General features: G+C 41.1%; 1 protein-coding gene across 1 annotated transcript in view; it reads right to left on the reverse strand.

Annotated features, from left to right (window-relative positions):
• The window catches only part of cdk14 (cyclin dependent kinase 14), a 129,876-nt gene that overhangs the window by 65,700 nt on the left and 42,481 nt on the right, over positions 1–21,695 (reverse strand). The window contains exons 3-7 of the mRNA XM_076148578.1: positions 18,895–19,140; positions 15,127–15,221; positions 14,467–14,546; positions 10,706–10,800; positions 8,263–8,325 (exon numbers count right to left, since the gene is read on the reverse strand). Of these exons, the coding sequence (XP_076004693.1) occupies positions 8,263–8,325; positions 10,706–10,800; positions 14,467–14,546; positions 15,127–15,221; positions 18,895–19,140 (579 nt within the window). The remainder of the gene's footprint in view (positions 1–8,262; positions 8,326–10,705; positions 10,801–14,466; positions 14,547–15,126; positions 15,222–18,894; positions 19,141–21,695) is intronic.

Genomic DNA, 21,695 nt, shown 5'->3' on the forward strand with positions numbered 1-21,695 from the left:
TAAAGAATGATTAAAGACAGATGTGATCATATTTATCGATCAGATTCTGTAAATTTCAACTAATACTACAGTAATAGTCCTTTGTAACTGTGGTGCCATTAGTCTCTGCCTATATCTACACCCCTCTGTTCTAGCATGGCACCATTACATCCATCACACCAACAAGAGCAGGCATGAAGCACAGAGGCTATTCATAAAGAGCTCAATAAAGCATCCTGAAATGATTCTTCTTTATCTAACAAACACATCCTAATCAATAAAGACCATCATTCACATACACACCATTTATTTTCTTCATTTAGGCTATTGACCAATGATCACATAGAAAAGCCATTACAGAGCCCATCTGATTTTGCATTACAAGGACGCAAGAAAAAAACCCACATGGCATAGTCGACTTTGATCTGAAGGGATTGAAAAACTGTAGTGCTGAAACTATTAATAACTGTAAGAAGTTGTTGCTGTTCCTTTTCCTGCCTTTTTAAATAAACATTTGCTCGTGCCACAATTCCAGTGGTTCTCAATGCCTGCGGCCATGGTCCACAGCACTGCATTATATGGGTCAGGGAGAGATGAAAACCCTTCAGTATCTGAGGGAACACTGACCAGGGACCAGGAAGGGGAGCCTCTCTGCTATACACACACACACACACACACACACACACACACAGATATTATGATCTTGGCCGATTAAACCGATTGAAGCACCGTGATATCCAATCAGGGATCGGTCTTGTCTAGCAGCTGGAGTCACCAGGTCAGCACTTTACTATTCCAGTTGCTGTTGGCTGGCAGGAGATGAGCCGCCGTACGGAAAATTTGCATGGGAAATGTGTGTTTGCCCACGTTTATGAAACAGACTTCTGAAAACAGCTTACCTTGTTAGAGCGCAACTGCACCGTAAAAAAAAAAGAAATCAGTCTTTTCTTCTCCATCTCAGCTTTTCATTTCAGACATCAAACCTGTCTGATAGAAGTCTTTCCTGTTTGGAAGCTTCAAATAGTACCAGAGCTGAGTTTCATTTGCATTTCATTTGCAGAAAAGTGAACTGCTGAGGGCAATTGGAACAGGAGTACAAATAGACAATCGCAAAATATAGCCAAACAGGCCAATTATTATGTTCAAATCATATAGCGCCTCTCTATAACTGCACAGATTTCTGCCCTGCACACTTCAAACAGGAGTGAAAAGCTTTTTTCTTTGCTTGAAGTCAAACAAAGGCTCAACATGCTGTGTAGTGGACAGTTGGCTTGTTGACAGATCGGACATCTGCTAGTATGCGAGCTCACCCATCTATAATAAGTGAATGAGATGTCCATCTGGCTAAAATGATCGAAATTAATAACACAGTTGAAGGCGTTGCCATACCAATTAACCAGCCTGCAGCGCTGACTAAGCTAGACATGGTGAGAGAGGGGAAACAATGAGAGAACAAAGTGGTTCAATCAAACAAAGAAAAGGGAGGAGAATAAAGCATGTGAATGTTTCATGTCGACAAACGGCTGTGTGGGGTGAGAGGTACAAAGTAGAGCCGAAGGAGAGGAAGGAAAGTCAATTTATAGTGTCGAAGTTAACCCTATAACCCCCACGTTCACATTCATGATAACTTGGATATTACTCAAAACAAATATTAAGGTGTCCTAGATAAATGAATAATAGGTTGTGAGCTGACATCCAATGCTATTTAAGGTAAATGCATGCAGATGTGGATGAAGAGCACTCAGGCTGAGGTTTGGAGTCTCAAAGCATCAATATGTGTGAGATCAGATCTAAACTTTCATTTTGAAAGGTTAATCAGTTGAGTGGACATACTTGTCTGGTTTATTGATCACTAAACATGTGAGCTAAATATAACCGAAAGCATCACCGTGATTTATGTTTGCCTGATATGCAAATACACTTCTATCAAGGCCAGCAAGAGACTTTGATGAATGAGAGAACATGGCTGTGTGATGATAATTGTCCTCACTGACATGTCACATCTGGAACTGTGTTTTATGAATCACCACCACAGAAATCTCATATATAAATACAGATGGGCTATCAAGACGCTGATCATGGCCTGACCCAGCGTCACTTGCAAAGCTGACACGATCCAAACGTTGCAGTGCGATGTCACTCATATGTGACATGCATCCAATTAGTTTAGAAAAGTGTGAACAGCAAAAACACATCTGATCTTTTTATGTCAGATTTGGGTAAGTATGTAGTAAGAGAAGTAGATGTATTGTATTTTGCACACAAGGGTCACTTCAGGAGTGTGATCTGTTTAGACTGGATCAGTGTGTTCTCTGAGAGCTCACTGAGAAATGACTGTAACAGAAGAGCGTCATACGTGCAGGCTGTTGGTGATGCAAGATTATTTTGAGAATCACAGACTGGTAACAACAACATGTTAACAACAACATGTGCTGAAAGTAAAATGTTTAATAACTTATATGAATTAAACAGGTTTGTGTGGTTTAAAAGATAATGTAGGTGTGCCTCCATGGGGGGGATCAATGACATCAATACATCTGCAGCCTGTTCAGGTAGACCTGCTCCAAGTAGGTGGGTGTGACAGGTCACTTGTGCCACACAAATGTCAGTGTAATGCTGGATGAAATGAACCCAAGTGCTCCTCTCCTCCCTGCAGTGCAAGACAAGTCACCAAAAATGTGCAAAGCTGGCTGGAAAACCTCACTATGGATGCAAAAGGCCCCAGGTTGCCTGTACAAAAATCGAGCCCTACATGTGAAAAATGTAGAGACTCTTTACCTGAAGGGGAAATGCTGAAAAATACAGTATAGTAAATGAATACATGTGTGTGTTTGATGGGGTGCGGGGGTTCTTGGTGTTCATAACACATCATTAATTCATAACTGCAGGAGAAACAAACACTGCAATCCTTGTTAAATCATCCATTACCATAATATATCACCTCGGGAGTGACCCTGCTACGTGAACAGCAATCCATCGTCGGCACCCCAATCACCACACTGCCATTTCTCTAATGATGAAGTAGTTTATGCCAACATAACCAAAGCATGCAGACCTCTATATCAAGATAAGCAATGTGAAAAATGTGGAATACAGATTGGCTTTGTAGCAGTGAAATGATGTTGAATTGGGCATCTCTGTCTTAATATTCATTGTGGAGCAAAACATGAGGTAATGCATCAAAATGACAGAAGCACAATGAGGTTCACCAAGTTTCACTGAGACAAAAACAAAGCAAAGCAACACAAAACAGGATATGAGAAGATGTGCACTGTATTTTACAGGCAATTAATAATACTATGGGAAGAATATAAAGACTTTCAGTTATTCAATTCCAAATAGATATTCAAAATGAAATCCAATGGTTTGGGTTAGATTCACAGGGATGCTCAGGCCCCTAAGCATTCACAAAGATAATGTCTACAACTCACACACTGACATCTGAGGAAGCTTCATATTTTTCATCAAATACCATCAAAGAAAATTAGATGGAAATTCATTAGGTTTTTTCATAATTATTATCAAATTCTGACTATTTCTGCCTCAACACGGTTGTTTACAAGGTCAACAAGCCGCTGAAATCATTTGAAATGATCATTTACAGATGAATATCAATTTCCAGTATGAAATCAAAGTCAAATCAAAAAAAGTCAAATCAAATCTCCATTAGAGGCACTGGATCATCTAAATGCTAAATCATCACATGCTTCTATCTCTCTCTAAATACAGACCATCATAGAGAGAGAACAACATCGCTAGCAGCAGCTTTATGCTACCAACCACTTTGCACTTTGGATGTGTTGTGGTACTAATCTCCAAATCCAGCCACATGCTTGTGTTCAAACCCTTGGTCATTAGGGTTTTGTGCAACAAAAGCTCCTAACCTCTGGATTCATTGAAAAAGCTCTAAAATGGCGCGTTGCTAAAATGAGAAGAACCTGTGGAATCACTCAAGGAGAGATAAAATGAAAGAATGTTAAATGGAGTGAAAAGGGGCGACCATCTGCCAACAAGCGCTTATCTCTCCCTCAAAGCATCTGTGTTCAGTGTTCTCTGTAATGGGCTGAATCAGGAGACAGGATCCACCTACACCACTGCTCTGTCCACTGAGGACAATAAAGGACCAGATACGTCTAAAAGTGTCCTTGCGGAAATACAGCCTGAGAGCAGCTTTAGTGTGTGTGCAGGTCCTGTGTGTGGTAATACAGAGCAATCCAACAGCCACTGCAGACTTTAGAAAAACATGAACGCATCATCTGCAATATCACAGAAGTTGTAAAGGGATTTTAACCTCTCATGACACATCATGTGAGTAACTGTAGCTATAACATTCGGATTCGGTCAAGGCGGGTGGGCATGGCAACAGCAAGCCGCTGACTGTAATAATAAGCTCTATTACATCTTTCAAAAAGCATCCCAAAAACTTTTAAGCCAGACAACGTTTTCTGAATCTGAATCAAATTCTTTGAGAAATACCAAAAGTCACAATCAACCTTCTGAAAATTGTCAGTGAGGCTACCTAAATATATATGTGTGTGTGTGTGTGTGTGTGTGTGTGTGTGTGTGTGTGTGTGTGTGTGTGTGTGTGTGTGTGTGTGTCTTCCTCCTGCTGATGAAATGCTTCTGTATACTTGGATATTGTAAGATACGTGACATTTAACATAACTGCATTGTTATATTCAGGAGATAGTTCCCTTGTTTGGGCTGATGTTGAATTAGCTCCCCTCCATCTTTACACCATCATTTATGCTGTGATTACCTGTCACTTGAAGCGATGTGACTGGACACTGATGACTGATGTAGGATCAGCAGCTTCCCTTGTTAATGTAATTGTAAAAGCAAATGTTAGCCGCGGTTTGGCCTGCAGACATGGTTTACTGTGGGTGTCAGTTTCCCATTGATCTGTGGAGATGTCACTGAGAGACGGCCCTTCAGCTGACTGCATATAATCTAATAAGAGGAGCACTTCAGCTGCAGCCTGGATGAGGTCATACTCACTTGTCCTCAATTACAGCAGCACAACTAACGAGCTGTGGTCAAGCACATGGGGTGAGAACAGTTTATAGTGGTGCACATATAAGACAAGATCTAAGAGATTTTATACTGGATCATCTGCTGCAGCACATTTTCAACTTGATACTTCATACACACATACACACGCTGCTCTCTGGTTCTTCAGTGGTAATGACATTAGCAGTGAACGTCTCAGTGTGTCATCATTTGATCCAGCACATGTGGATGCACTAATAGCTTTTATGTTACCGATTAGTACATTGGAAGACAGTTCCTCAAAGTCAAAGATCCAAAAACATACAGATGAAAGAAATGAACCCTCCTAATGTTTGAGTCCAAATTAGTATTTAATTTAAACACAGCTGAAGCGAAGCAATCTTTAATTACGTCAAAATAACATGACAGATTGTAAATATCCTCCACTTACATGAGCACAGCAACATCATCAGAAAATATACTAAGTTCAGGAAAAGGAACTAGTAATATCATGAATGTGTGTTGCAGTCTACTGAGTACAAAAGTTCATGTGACTTCAAGAGACGTTCAATTTGTGATTGCCGCAATTCTACAGGTTTGTGAAATGAGCACATATGAAGGTCAGACATTAGTGTTGCTACAATCATCTGCAAGCACACTTCACTACAAATGTAGAAGGCAGTGGAACACACAAAGTGTCTCTTCACAGTCTGAAGGTTATTACCAAATTAGATGTGTAGCATCTCCTTATGCACATATCTTCTTCGCTATGTACCAACAAAGCTGCTTTGATGGATCATTCCCTTCCCTGTAACATTACAGCAGCTCTTCCTGGCTTGATGATATATTTAGGGTTTGTAGGAGGTTACTAAATGAACAGGTAGGAATGATGACCGACTCAATGAGACTGTGACAGAATGCGATGTTCCATCATTGGTGACAGTTCAAACTACACCAGTTATATAACAGAGAACATTTTTGCCACCAAGGATTTACATAAGTGATGTGTATTTTTCCTGCTGGCATGAGCCTCAATGAGATTCACATGAATGCTTTAGGATTATTCCAAGAGAACAGAGTGGCGTGTTGGTTAGCTCCCGCTGACTTTATTAGTTATTGGCCAAATGCCAGAGTTGTGATCATTAAACGTGTTCGATGAGGCTCGTGTGGCTTCCCATTGCAATATAACGAATTTGAGTCCGTCATAACAAAAATGATCTTTCCCACGTCCTTTGTCTATAAAAAAGAGCTCTTATCTCCATAATTTGACTGCAGATGGTCAACAGAATCAAACTTTTTTCCTTATCCTAAACTTACTTATCAGTCCCACAAAGAAGAATGAACTGGACACTGGCAGGGAGACTCTGCCATCTAAGCAGACAGTGTGTAGAGTTTTCCAAGATGGACTCATTCCGCATACTACAGATATGGTCACATGATATCTGCCAGAAACAAGAATATATATTTTTTGGCAATGATTTCATCGGTTTTTCCTACGATCTTCAGCTATGTTCAAGTTTTACAGGGTACTTGTGTAACCATGGTCGTATATCTCCTGCATTTCCCTGACAATTGAAAGACTATGTTAAACATTTGAAGAACAAGGAAATGAGAAATTATACCAATATACACAAACTATTACCGTTTTCATGAATGTTTTTTTTAATTACTTTTATCATCCCATCCCACCTAAACACCTAAATTACTTCTAAACCTGTTCCCAGATTATTTTGATAGTAGAGTAATCCATTATCTGTGGTGGTTTACTGGAGGCTGACAGTTCCAGGTTAGCCAAACAATGGAGGAATGTCAAATTCATACTATATTACGGGTTGTCAGTATAGGTGCAATTTCCTGTTATTCTAAAACAATTTTAATATAGCTGGTATGTCAATGAAGCTTCTCTACTCTACAGAGCTTGTCAGCTGCTGTATGTTTGTGTTTAGGTTGCTGGGTCTCTTCGTCAGTGCTGCCCGTCATGTGTTCGCTGCTGTTCTCACCGCTTTGACGTTCGGGCGGTGAAGTCAATATTGTATTGACTGCATGCTTGCGCGGCCAATCACCGCTCGCATGCAAACAACTCTCAGACAGCGAAGACGTCTCTCTTATCCCTGACTATTTATGCAGTTATATAGCTGAGTTTTACTTTTGATCATGACACAATTACATAGGTCCAGACATCTGTGAATCAAAGCTCTGGCTATGTGTGTAACAGATCTGATTGTTTCTGAGCAGGGTCATCAAAGTAAATCAGATTTTATTGCATTTGCATCTATGCTTCTAGATCTGAATCTTATCTGATCTCTAGCTATGTGATGTTGTGAAATGTTGAGATAACCTGCACAGGCTCACATCACTGTCTTCATCATTCAGTGTGTACACATCACAGCCCAGTAAACACAAGCGTGCCACAACAGCAACAGGGATCAGCGGAGAGATGAGGAGATTGTGTATTTATTACACAGTGCCAGAGTGAAGTTTCATTATTTCGCTGTCTGTCTGTTGTTGTTAAAGAGCGCATGACTACCAGGTGTTTGGTTCAATGTGAGCGTGCAAGTCTGAGAGATGATCTGCTCTCGCTGGTATTCATCCTTAATAACCTATACCCACTTGTGGATGGGCCACAGTACTTATGCTACGACTTAGGAAGTCAACACAAAGTGGGTGAAAGTGTGTGAACAAATGAGATGAACCGTCACAGTGACAAGCAGCTGATGTGCTCTTCCCATCACGTGTAAACAAACACGGTGAGAAATCTTGGGCACCGTTTCTGTAACCTCATGAACACACTGAATAAAATATCCAAAACCAAAATGCCACTTTCGTGTAGCTGCACCCTTAAATAAAAAAGGAAATGTTCTCATAGCTAATTAAAGAGAAACCTTAGTGTGAAGTTGTGCTACCAAAATGTGTCTAAGATCAGCAAACTTAATAAAATGACCTAATTAAATGGCCTTTAGATATGAATGTACTGCTTGTTAACACATTTGCATCTAATACAGTTTAAAGCTTCTCCCACATTTCATACCAAATAAATTCATCAGTCTGAAGCAGGTCTTCATTTCTGAGTGACAGTGTGTTTTAGGAACATCTGACCGAACATGCTAATGAGGTAATCTTATAGAAATGCCTCCCCCCAGGGCACTAAAATGACCAGTATGATATTTTCATGTATAATGGAACATTGTTGACACAGATTTCCCCTCATTGACTATTTAATCTGTCCAATTGATTTATGAATTACAAATGTAATCATTGGACAAATTGGCATAAGCATGACTGAAGACACTGTACCTTCACGTTGTCTGGATGGAGCCCCCCAGGGTGCCTGTCCATGTACTGACACAGGTCTGTATGCTGCAAAGAAGAAGAAACGTGTTATCATGCATGATGATGCAACATGACACAGAGCAAACGTCAACTCGATCACGCCATTGTAGTTCAGCTGTTTGTTGTTCTGAACCACTTTGTTCTGATTGGTCACCTGCATCAGGCATCAATACTGGTTAGTTTAGCAGCCAGGCTCTGAGGCTTTTCTATCAGCGTGACCCCTGATGACCCCTGATGTAACATGTATGCAGGGATGTGATCTGCCCTCACCTCTGTGTGCTGCTGGCACACTCAGGATGGAGATGCAGCATAGCTGAGGTCAAACTGATATTTACGTTCCCTCAGCATCATCTCCATCTCTGCGTAATTCAGACAGACACTCACTTACTCACAGACACGCCTGTCCGTCTTCCTCAACCCCTGCGCTCCATCTCTCCATCTCTGCATCTCATCGTCTCCTTGCTTCTCTTGTTGTTTTCTATCCCTCGCTAATTAATTCAATCATTTTTACCTCAATTCACTGCATCTCCCCTTTTCACCATCTGTCTGTCAATCATCATTTGCTATGAGCAGAGCGACAAATTAATCGATTTTGCTTGGTGGAAAAACCCCTCAGCATGTAAAACAACATCAGCTGATTACTCTGTTCAACACAAGATAACGGATCAACAAGAATACTGCACAAATTTCACAGTTCTATTTGAAATGTCACAAATGAATGTATGGAAATATGATACATTCCCAAAGGCTTTTGTAAACAACCATGTTAGCCAGTGTATGTGCAGATGCAACTGACACCTGCAACCAAGAAACTACATTCCAAGAATAATCACGAAGGGTTTCATTTAGTTTCAGTTACATTAAGTGTTCACTCCCGCCCTCTCTGGCCTGTTTAAAGGGAAAAACCTCACGGCGCTCCACCTCTCATCTCTCATTAGCACTCCACAGACATCTGAGCACATCTCATACAATCCGCCTTTAACGCTGCACTTTGGACACACGCAGCATTGCACTCTGTTTCCCTGGCATCAGACGAGGCAGTGATGGAGAGCTGAGTAAGCCCCTTCTTGGTGGAGAGATTTAGCTTTGCTGGGCATTTGAAGATCAAAGGCTGACCTTAACATAAATGAAACCATGAAACAGAATCGTATTTGGCACAAAATCAAAGACATTACTTAAGGCTTGTTTTGAAACTAATGCTGCCAGTATCTTATATTATTATGCATGGACATAAATCAATCTGTGTTTAAAATACTTTGTACTTAAGTCTGCGTATCACTTATCAGTTTGCTTTTGCATAATACACAAAGAACATTAGAGAGACCTTCTTATTTTTCTACTCTTCCATCTTTGAAAATGGATCCATGGTTGAAAATTGTATTTTCCCATGTTCTGGTCTGAGGCTTCATGGGTTAAACCATTGGCACCAATTCCAACAGTGTGCTTACAAGGTGTCTCTATGTGGTGGATATGATCGTTTGCATTATGTTCACAATAAATACCAGCTAAAATCTATCTTGCAGTGCCTCTTCCTTTGGATATTAAAATGAAATAACTTTTTTTTACATGTTTATACATCGATGATTCATTCATGTTTATTTCTCCGCTGTGGTCCAGGATCTGCAGAGGGGATGCTTACATTCTTGATTTTTATTTTATGTTTGTTTATGAATACTACAACACTACACTTTACCACAGCAGACTGGAGCAGATGTAGGATTACTGTAATTACCCCGAAATGACATATAAAGTTTTTTAAAACCTCCGTATTGACAGTTGTCACAGCTGTTGTGTTTTGATATTTTTCATTCACCTTCAGTGTTTATGGCCGCCATAAAACGCATAAATACACACAAGGGTGACATACAGGATTGGAATTTTATTATGCATATGAAAACTTTCCTATAGGCCATGAATGCAGCAATAGAAACCGTATGCTACCACAGGTGCATACAGAACTGCTGTGGAACGGTACTTAAACAGTGACCTTCCAGTAAAATGGCTATCTGGCACAAACAAACTAGTCGCTGGTGGTTCTGGCACCTAATCTATGCTCGAGCCGGAAAAACTGAAAGACTGAGTCTGGTTTTAACATAAGAAGGACGCCCTGTAAACTAGAGTATGCCAATCAAAATATCTACAGCTCATGTTTTTGTGGGCAGAGTATTAAAAACTGGAACTCAATAACCACACAGACACTCTGAGGTCAAATCCATCAAACTAAAAACACACCAGCGCTGACCTGTGCTCCCTTATAAAACGGTGGTTTCTTTCCCTTTTGAAGGAACACTAAAAACAGATTCTCGGGCTAATTTCAGAATCCTATGGTTCACCTATAAAGGGGTCCAAATGGGTGATGTCAGTGTGTGTGCAGTGGGACCACATGAGGCTAGAGTGCTGCACTCACCACATACTCAAAGACCAGAGTCAGCGTTTCCTTGGTGTGGATGATGTCATGGAGTAGCACAATGTTGGCATGTTTCAGGCCTTTCAGGAGAGACGCTGCAAAGAGACAGAGACAGAGACAGAGACAGAGACAGAGACAGAGACAGAGACAGAGATGGGTCACTGATCTGCTGTGTGCATTAAATAGCATCATCATTGTAATACAGCACAAGCTTTCTAAAGACAGAGTGATTATAAGGGATCATGAGGGGATTAAAATAGAAAAGACTGAGTGGATTTACTTGTGTACGTTCTCACACTAATTAGTCAACAAATGTACAAACTAAGCCTTCATTACTTTGGAGGAGGTTGGTGTGATCACGCATCTATGCTGCACTTCTCTAATGCACAGACTATTTATCCCAGATGTCCCTCTGGTAAAGGTGCATCCTGCCTCTCTTGCAGGGAGGAGTCTAAGACATTCCCACAGGTAGCCACTATGCCAACAGGGGGCACTGCTGAGCCAGAACTATTCCTTTCGTTTGTTCGCAGTCAATGATTTTTCCTGCTGGTTCTGCTGCTCATTTCGTTGTGGAATGTCGCTGAACTTGTCTGCAGACTGGGCCAATTAAGCCAAGCTGATACCAAAGGCGTTCAGGACATTTCAGCAGCATCCAGAAGGTTTCTCTGGAAATGGTGCAAGCTCTGCATTCATCCATGTGATTTTACAATTTCCTTGACCGTTTTGTCTCGCTGTAGCATTTACTTTTGGAAAATATTGTCAATTAAATGGAAAACCACAGTGCGGTTCTGCTGACGACTCTCTGCAGAGGACCATGGGTTCTATTTTCTAGAAAGTCACGACTTGGCAAAATCCATTAACTACTACATTGTACTACTTGATTATTTCTTAGTACGTTGGCCTTTCTATCCTGTAACTCCATCCATTAATGAGGTGGTTCAAAGGGTGCAGCTACAACTTTGAAATGTAAATCCTTGAAAAGCTTTCTGTTGGTGATGAAACACGCTAGTAGCTGAGGTGATTAATCCCTCAGGACAAGCAAACTACAGGGCCAGTGATTACTTGTCCACACAACCTCAGCACAATCCTGTCAACAGAAAGCCTATCGACCTACACCATCCTATCATCATGTGAACAAGAACTCCTTTACGCTACGACTCCCTCCCCACCTGAAGGGTAAACTTAGGAGCTGATGTACTAAAATAAACGTCTCACGCGCCATTCCAGACCATGCTACTTTGCGAACAGGTGCGCTATAGCAGAAACACACAGTCTTTCCTTTTATGCAGATTGGGCTCATAATCAGTGAAGTGTGCCTCACTTTATGCATACTGAGAGGATCACACAAATAAACTGATAGGTATGGTTGAGTGCGCATTATGTAGGATTTATTATGTCAGGATCATTTGTGCGTGAAATAGCCTCCACCTCTAAGAAGCAGGTGCAGATCTACACAGGTACAGCTTCTAAAAAGAGAGGAAATTAGATTTTTATATACCTATGATCTGCAGATAGAGTGTACGCAGAATTATATGCTGGGAAAAAGAAATCCAAGGACTAACCTCATTTCCTGGATACCACACAGTATCTCACTAACTTCAAGACTACATTAGCTCACAAAACATGATACCTGCATGTCCATGTTTTCTGATAAATGAGTATCTATTACTGTACCGGATTAAAAAATAGGAACACTACATCCTTTCTACAATGATCCACAATTCCAAGACAATTTCATCTCATTTTAATTAAATAGTTTTATCATTTGCAGAAGGAAGTCTCAGTCCTGATTTCAGTCATCTGTAGTAATATTTGGTATTTGGTGCTTAAACTAGCAGCCGATTTCACAGGTAAGCAATTTACACCTGAGTTATAATAGCTTTCAGGGGCATCATTATACTTAAGCCTCTCTCTGTAGCAATTATATAGAGAAATTGCAGGCAAACAAACAGCTGACAAACTGAAACCTCTGCTGCTTACAGTGGAGCATCACACAGATCTGTTTCATTAGGACAGGAATGTGACAGAGGCATAATAAGAGCCATTTTATCATAATACCTAAATGGAATTTTCAGACTGTTGCCAATGTGATTAACTTAGCAAACACAGAGTTCTTTCCAAGGGCACAGGGACATGCTGATGGACAGATATGCCGAGAGGCTGTGAGTAATGGAGCTTCATGAATACATTCATCTTGTATGAGGGCCTTAAAAAAAATCTGATCAGCAGATCAAAGACAGGACTCCTCTCAGTAAGCAGCAGGTTAGCGCTCCAGTCAGATACACCTCAAAGATCCTGTCACCAGATTGAAGATCCATGTGCACACACACACACACGCACACACACACGCACACTGTGTGCTTTATTTGCATGCACTTTATGGACCACTGGTGTGTAATTCTGTGCACGTATACAGGCTGGGAGCTTCCTGACCAGTAATTGCTGAATTACTTCAAGTGCCTTTCTGATGCACTCAGAGGGAGTTTTTTTTCTTTGTCTCTGTGTGCGCATCTGTGCAAGTGTGTGTCTGCATGTGTACGTGCATGCATGACTGTGTGTGTGTGTGTGTGTGTTCGAACTGCTGAAAGAATTTAGCAAATCAAACAGACAAAGTCGTTTGTGCCTGTAGAGGTGAGTGTGTGTCCTCATGTTCTCATATTAAGTCACAAAATTACAGAGTGCATGTGTGTTACCAGTATGTGTGTGTTAGTGTGCGAGGGGTGCGTATGTAGTTGTGTGTGTGTGCAGTTTCACTAGTGCGTGTGTGACTGTAAAATGGGGCATTTTCAAATGACTGATTGCTTTGCTGTCAAAAACAAGATGGACACAGAAATGCTGTAACTGAAAAACAAAGAAAACAAATCTGAGAAAATACAGCAGAAACTGTCAGTGTGGCATCCAAAGTAACAAGAACGCCATTAAAGTGTCACAAAACAGTGTAATGAAGGAGAACCCACAGGCTGCAGCCCTCACACACAGGAGGGTGTGAACTGTGTCACACCATGTGTCCGTACTGACAGCACACATCTGGCGCTGTGTTTTCTGACCAGTGCTAACCGTTCCAGGTTAAGGAATTTTAATTCACTAAGAACTAAACTCTTCATTTTAACACCTTTGTCTTGAATACAAATGTATTGTGTTAACTGAGAAGAATCTCTCACCAGGCCATCTGTCAGCGAGACTGAGAGCCTGTCAGTGCTCCCTGTGGCACCACCAGGCTCCACTGTGCTCGGATTTACATTCAATCAGCACAGAAAAAGATTTGACAGGGTGTTATAATAACATGCTCGCAAGATGAAATCCAACTGTCAGAACCGAAGAGAATCAGACACTTAGAATAACGCTACCGGCTTCTCTCTTTCATTTTTATTTCAAATCATATCAAACAGCATGGAAATCAAAGTCAGTGGAACTAATTAAATGCCAAGTCATCAGGTTGATATATAACAAAGACGTGTTTAACACTCAGCAGTCTAAACACAGGTATGAGGTCATCACGCTGAACGAGGCCTTTGGTCATCATACTGTCAATAGTGTCATGAATTTTACAATGATATTATTAGAATGATGTAATGACTGTAGAACATTTTCCCCCGTGACCCACTGTCACATGACACGACTCCCGTGGCTGAACCATCACTCTGTCAGCCTCCTGAGCACATCCAGAGTTTGTTTGTATGTTTAGGAACTGCATACACCTTCTATATTTCACCACACTCACAGTACTTTGTGGTAGTTTGGACCATTCTAGAGTAGATTACCTTCTCTTATAGCTGTGAAGGGCGTGCCCTCCTCCTCCTGCAGGCGAATCACCTTCAGAGCGACCAGTTTCCCATTCACCCTGGGAACGACACGGACACAAAAAAAGTAATGATCTGCTGAGATTGTGACATGAAAAAAAGAATCTATTAAAATCAGTGAAGCAGGAGAGCAACACAAATGATTCAATGTGATTCAGCAGCAGTGGAGTGAGGCCAGAGGATTACAACTGAATGAAGCTCACCCATCACAGAGAAACATTAAATAACTTCATTAACCAAAAGACTAGATCTGTATATTTAGACATTTTCATTCATAAGCTTTCTAGATTCTAATTACCAAAACCATGGAAACAGACTGTAACCTGTCAAAAATAAAAAAGTGGATCCAATCTGCTAAATCAATAGATAATAATATCCATTATGCAGTAATTGATATAATAAAAGAAATTACATTTAATGTGTGGGTTGTGCAGCTCTGCCAATATGAGAAAAATAATTTAACGCACACTATAAGCGTTAATGATATTCAGGTAATTCATTCAGTTACACAGACAGAAAAAGACCCAAGGAGACATGGAGCAGAACTAAATGTGGTGAGAGAGGGAGGGTGAAGACTATACAATGCTGTTGATAATGATGTCACTTGCACACATCACTTACTTGCTTTTGCCTTTGTAGACTGTGGCGTAAGAACCTTCTCCCAGCTTCTCAAGCTTCTCGTAGGAATCTGCCTTGCCAAATTTGGGGCTTGTAGGCTGAAGGAAAGAAAGAGACATGAAATAGGATTTAATGAATTCAACTCACTAAAGAATAGCCTCAAACAGATTTCACAGTCTCTAAGAAATGTGGATCCTTTCTGCTGCACGATGTGGGGGGATGTAATGTCAGCGAGGAGCACAAAGAACTACAGAAAGAAGAAGTGTGAAGGCCACTTTTGCGTGAAATGATCCTTACAGACACTGAACAGCTGACTCTAAAGAAAAAGGTTAATTTATAATGATGTTATATTGTTTTCATGGTTATATTTGATGGTTCTAACACAGTAATGCTGATTAGAATTCCTTGCTAGGCTAACAAGGGTTTAAACACATTTTGACCAATTCATTTGCAGGACTTTACACCAAACTTCCACTGTGATGGAAAATGAAACGTGTTACCGAGCTCATGTTTGAATAATCCAGACAAAATCAACCCAATCACATGACTATAGAGGCACAGGTCTACACTGCGTTTTTAATGCACATCTGCATCTGTATTCTTCTCCATCTCTTGTTCCTACATCCTCTGCAGCACACTCTCAGCATTTCTGAAAGCTTCTCTAAACAATTCCTAATTTCCCCTGAGACAAAGCAGGAAGTGAAATTGTATCTGTGTGAAAAGGAGTTCTGAGGACAGATTTTCTCCTGATAGACACAGAAACATCTCAGAGAGTGAACGACCACACCAATGCTTCTCAAAGAGACTCTGTACAATCCATCAACTTCAATGATTACATACATGCATGTTCTTCATTATTGTCTTGATGATCTGTGAATGCATGTTGAGGGATAATTTATAAAGATGAGCCAAATATTTGAATACTCTTTTAGAGCAAACTGTAAAGCTCAAACCCTTAGTGTGACTTTGGGCCATATTAAGTGAACAGAAACAAGAATGACCATCCAGCTGTTTGGCAAAGCATTTTCTCACACATTGCACAACAGAATCATTCATGCGAAACACCAATGTGCTAAACACACATCCAGAGTTTGACTCTGGCTTGTGTCAACCTCCAATTGCAGCTTCCATACTGAAGCCAACGGATGAATCAGCCCTGAAGTGTGGAGGCCATTCTCAGGCTTAACAAGGAGCTCTATTTCTTTAAGAGGACAGCTGTTTGACATCTAGCTTCAAGGTAATGCTCTCAACACTGCTGCATTTACTTTACATATAAATAACTGTTGTAACCTCACGCAGAGGACAGAAAACTTTAGATAAAAAGCAGCAACGCTACCAAGTTTCCTCCCAAGACACTGCAGCTAAAGATCAAAGAAACAACACACAGATTCCAAAGTTCTTATTTTTCAATGCTATAATCTGGAAAACAATCAGTTAGCTTCCACTCTACCTTGCTGCAGCATTGTTCTACATGCAGAGCACAGCAGGCCGTGTTAGGGACATCTGGAGATGTCCATTGAGAGGGGGGTACTGTTAGGATCTGTCTTGTGAACTTCCTGTTTTATTGTGAAACCCTGTCGTTAATCTTTACTTCCTGCCCATGTGTTTCCCATCATCGTGATTACCTGTCTTCCCTAATGTGTTTCACCTGTGTCTCTTTGTCTCCTCCCCTGTCTGGTGTGTATATGAACCCCTGTCTTACACGTGTCCTTCGTCGGATTGTTGTTTCAGTTACCTGATGTTAGGTGTGCTTATGTGTTTCCTGTTGTCCTCCGTGGCATTACCTCTCGTGATTCCTAGTTTCCTTGTATAGCTTTGCCTCGTCTAAATAAAGACTTCCCGGTGAATCTGCACCTTGGGGCCATGTACTGTATGTGCTGTTACTTTAATGTCCCATCCTGAAACTCTTGCTCAGTCATGGTGGATTCTCTGGCCACATATTTGCCAGGTGTGTAAGCAATCAGATGTGTAAGCAGGTAAAACATGTTATGGAACACAGTTAAGGACCAATAGCTTTGTCTTACTGGATGTATTACTACAGACATGTATGTTTAAAATGTATTTCTATGCTGCACTCTACACTCAAATTAACACAATTGATGTCACATTCATGTTCTGCCCCTCCTAACATTAAATCTGAGATGAAGAGTACCTCAGAGCAGGTTGAGCAGTGTGTATTACTCTCATCTTTCAGTTGGGCTTTAATGCAGCATTTCTGTGCAGTGACCTTTTAAATTCCTGCAGTTTTTGCTGATAAAAGCACATTATCTCCACGGAAGAGGCTGATAAAGAAGCAGGGCGATGAAGAAGCACTCAGGCACAGGTGGGTGTGTGTGAAATGTTTTCAGGAGTTGGGAAAATTTACCAATTTGCTCAATTATGGCTCAAACAATTCATTACCAACTCCCGGCATTGTGAGCAGGCAATCAGTCACGGCCCACATTGCAGTTATTAAATCTCATTAGTGTTCACGTTAATTAGACATATTGCATTCAGAGCTAAATTAAAAACAGAAACACGTTCATAAAGCCAGAAAGTCTAATCTGTATGCTGTTTGTGTTTAACCTTCATTCAACGGACATAAAGAAAGAACAAGGTGAATCATTGTTTTCAGGTTAGAAAAAACAAATCATCTATTCAATGCTGGAAACAATACTCTGTCTATCTGCATGTTCATTTGAGCAGCGAATTGATTGTCTTAATCTATTATTATATATTTAATTGAATGATACTCGGGAAGGTTTCCATCCTTCTGATCTGTGTCGCTTCAGAATAAGTTTGGGTTCATTTCAGCCCAGATCTCACCACATCCAAAATATTGTCGAGCAACAAAGTAAATATTTAATGGTTTGTAAAATTGCAACCTACACAGTATCAGCCTGGAGCGCTGAACGCCAAGCTACTATCTGGCAGCCTCTATCTGAGAGCCACAAACTACGGGCAGCTCCAGGAAGCTCGCGGCTGACACAGAGGGATCGTGCTGGAGCTCCTCCACTGTTCACTGAGGATTTCTGTCTTCTTTCATAGAAGCACCACAGCCACAGAAGCAGTGAAAAGAAACCAGAAGAACTGCCTCCAGATGTTGTTGTCCAGAGGAACAGCACCTATACGAGATGCTCTCTGAAGCAGCATCCTGCCATCTGTGCCGTCTCCTGATGACTGTTATTGTGGACAGTGTATCACAATATGATCCTGTTCTAACTTACTAAGTTTCCTTCTTCTACTGTGCATTGTGATGTTTATATTGTGATTGTCTATAGTTGGCACACACTCTTTCACTTGCCTTATAATTGTGATATATCTGGTTTCTGGTTCCTTATATTCCTCAGTTTCTTGTCTTTATATAGCACTTTTAAAAATATGTTAGTTGGTCTGTTTAATTTTCAATTAATTCACCGCCATTCAACCTTAACAACATGACACTGCAATGTTATAACAAAAATCACACCGAATATTGTGTTTGGCTATGAACTGCAACAACAAAAAAGCTGGGAAACTTCTCCTGGTACTATTTTAGGGAAAATCTTAGAAATTGCCAACAGTTAATGTATTCCTACTACAACTGTCACTAAATGAAGAAGTTTAGGGGGAAAGTTTCACAGTAACAAATATTGAACACCATGATTTTAGCACAAAAATGTTGGACCTTTACAAAACACTATTTTTTTAATAAGCCCCATATTTAAAGTCTGTCACCATACATCACTACACCACTATAGAATCAATTAACCAATACAAAAAAGGATCAACATTGAGATTATGTGCACTTACAGAACTTGGACTAGAGTGTCTGCGCAGTTTGGGGGACTCCTTGCCGGAAGAAGAGCTCTTGGCGTTGATGCATGCATTGTTCTCTGAGTGGACCCTCTTCACCTGGCTAGCAGGCTTCTCGAATGGGTCGAATCCGCTTTGCGTGCGCTGAACTCTCACCTTCTTGTCCTCAGGGATGGTGTCCAGGGGCTTGATGACCGAGTCTGATCCCTGGCAGCTGCGTGTGGACATCTTGGTGACACATATCTGTCAGAAAAATGCAGAAAAAGAGGAGAGGATGTGAGCGATGAAAAGAAAACCAACTCCATTAGGGAGATTACAACTATTCAGACCAACAATCCAGATCAGCCCAGGTTGCTTTCAGTCCTCTAGATTCTTCCCACTACATCTCAAACCAGCTCCACCTGCCCCGGATGTTCACACCCTCTCACAGTAGTTTCACCCTGACACACAACTCTACATCCATACTTTGGCACAGACAGGTTTGAAATTGTCTCTTACAAGCCGATCCGTCACACAAACTCTCCTTTACATGCATATATCCTCACTCAAAGTGCCGTATGAGCGCCTCCTTGGCTGCGGTCTGTGTGTACTGGTTACAAAAGAAGCGTGCGGCATGGCATGTTTTGCCACGGTTTTCTTAAGATTAAATATTTAAGCCTGGGCTCTCCTGCAGGAAGAACTTCTAATTACTCTGATATACAAGCAGGAGTCACGTTGCAGCTCCCTGGCAGGTTCTTTACAGGGGCCAGGTTTCACTGTACACACTGATGCATTGGCCCACCAAATGGATTCTCCTCTTGCTTACTGACCTCTGCCAACACACCCATCTAAGAGCAGCATTTTCACACATTGGCTTTGAGATTACACTTGAGGATGACATTGTTCTGATGATCCATGGACTGCTTGCTTCAGGTTAGTTTTACATCAACCAGTAAACTGTATGTACTGTAAAATAAGCCATGAAACACTTGCTCTGCTTAGAAAATGCCTGAAGGGTTAAACAGGTGTTAAACACAGTGAGAGCAAGAGAACATGGTACAAAGACAGAACTTCCATATGTTATAGTCACATGTGGTCCAACGTAAGAGATAACCAGATACAAAATTGTCCCTATATTCAAAATGTTTGGCTCTAAAACCAAACCAAACTAACTGGCAGCAATAATGTTAAACTGACCCTGCCATCACTGTATTGTTCCTGTGTCTCTATGGTTACCCTGCATCCTCTGTGTGCTTCTTTGTGTTGTTTGTGTACCTGTGGGCTAAGTTACACCCTCCCTCTCCTGAGCTCCTGCAGCTGGCACACCTGCACATCATCTCCTCATCAAGCTTCTGCACTACATCAGTCCCGGCCTTCCTGTCAGTCTTCGGCAGTTTGTTCCTTCACCCTCAGTGGCAGTCTCACTCTCAGGCTAACTTAATCCCAGCTTTGTTTATCAGGTTTGCTTTGTGCTTGCGTTGTCTCCCCCCCCTGCGCTGTTGATTTTCCTTAGTCTGCCCACTTGTTCAGCTCATGGCCACACGGTTGCCTGCTCACTCTCTGCCACCTTTCCAGATCTTGATCCTTACATGTAGGCCACTGGGTCAGCTTCACCTTGCTGAGTCTACAAATCCCAGTCCTCCGCCTGTCTACCTTCATCCCTGTTGACTTCCGTCGTTTTAACTCATTCAGAGTTGTGTGTTGCATTTTGGGTCCACTCGTTCCTCAACCTTAACATAAACCTACTACAAGCAAACTAAGTTATTCAGCAAAGGACTGGAAACTAGACTGGCTAGAGGTCAAAGTCGATATAGATCAAATCCCTGGAATGACGTCCAGATGCAGTGGCAACCGTGGGGTTAAAAAAGTGGTTTCACAAGCAATAATTCAGCTGACAACATGTCAAACCATATGGAAAAAAACTTCTCCAACTTTGAAACATTCCAGCTGAAATGAAAGAAAAGTGTATATGTGTTACCTTGATTGTTTTCCTTCCTAGTTCCCTATACAACATTTGTATTGTGTTAAGTTAACTTGTGGCACATGAACAAACAAAAACTATTTAGGACTTATCACTACCAGGGATCAATACTTGAGGAGAAAGTGGAACAGGGTCAAGTAGGTTCAACAAGGCTTCAATTCTTAGCGCTCCTTAGAAGAAAGGGGACAAGACGGAATGATTTTTAAGTTTTTCCAAAGTCGACACAGAGAGAGGAGGGTGGAAAACAGAACCATGAGGAGACAGACTGGAATAAAGGAATGTGTATCTAAAGTCCTGGTGGTTGTGGTATCGAGCAAAGAAGAAACTGAAATATTTTCTTTCAACTTATCATCAGAACGGAAAAAGAAGAGCTAAACAGTTATGATCACTTACTGATCTGATACATGATAGTGGTATCAGCTGTGAGGTCTACATCAGTGTCAGTGTGTGTTTGGTCTCTAGGAAAGTATACAAATGCAACTCACAAAGCTCCAAGGTGGCGTCATTACTGATTTTGTCTGAAAATGACTTGGTAGTGTGCATTGTCATATTTCACTGGTATCTGTATGAACCACTGCAGTTTTGGCTTCGTGACATCCCTGCTTGCAACCACAATTGCGTCATCCCATTTTGAAATGGAAGAGATTCAATGAATTGGGATTACATCTTTCATAGCTCTGTTGATGTAGTTTATGTGGCTGTTCACTGTTTCAAGCCCACAAACAGGCTGACTGGATGGAGCCTCAGATACCAGCTCGCTGAGTCACAAATGACTCAGGATCACAGCTTTCCAACTGGTTACTTGAGTGAGTGTGTGTAAGAAGTTGCTGAAAACAAC

The sequence above is a fragment of the Genypterus blacodes genome, unplaced genomic scaffold, assembly GCF_046128005.1.
Source record: "Genypterus blacodes isolate CSIRO-AG114 ecotype Tasmania unplaced genomic scaffold, CSIRO-AGI_Gbla_v1 ptg000040l_1, whole genome shotgun sequence".
In the NCBI taxonomy this organism is placed as follows: domain Eukaryota; kingdom Metazoa; phylum Chordata; class Actinopteri; order Ophidiiformes; family Ophidiidae; genus Genypterus; species Genypterus blacodes.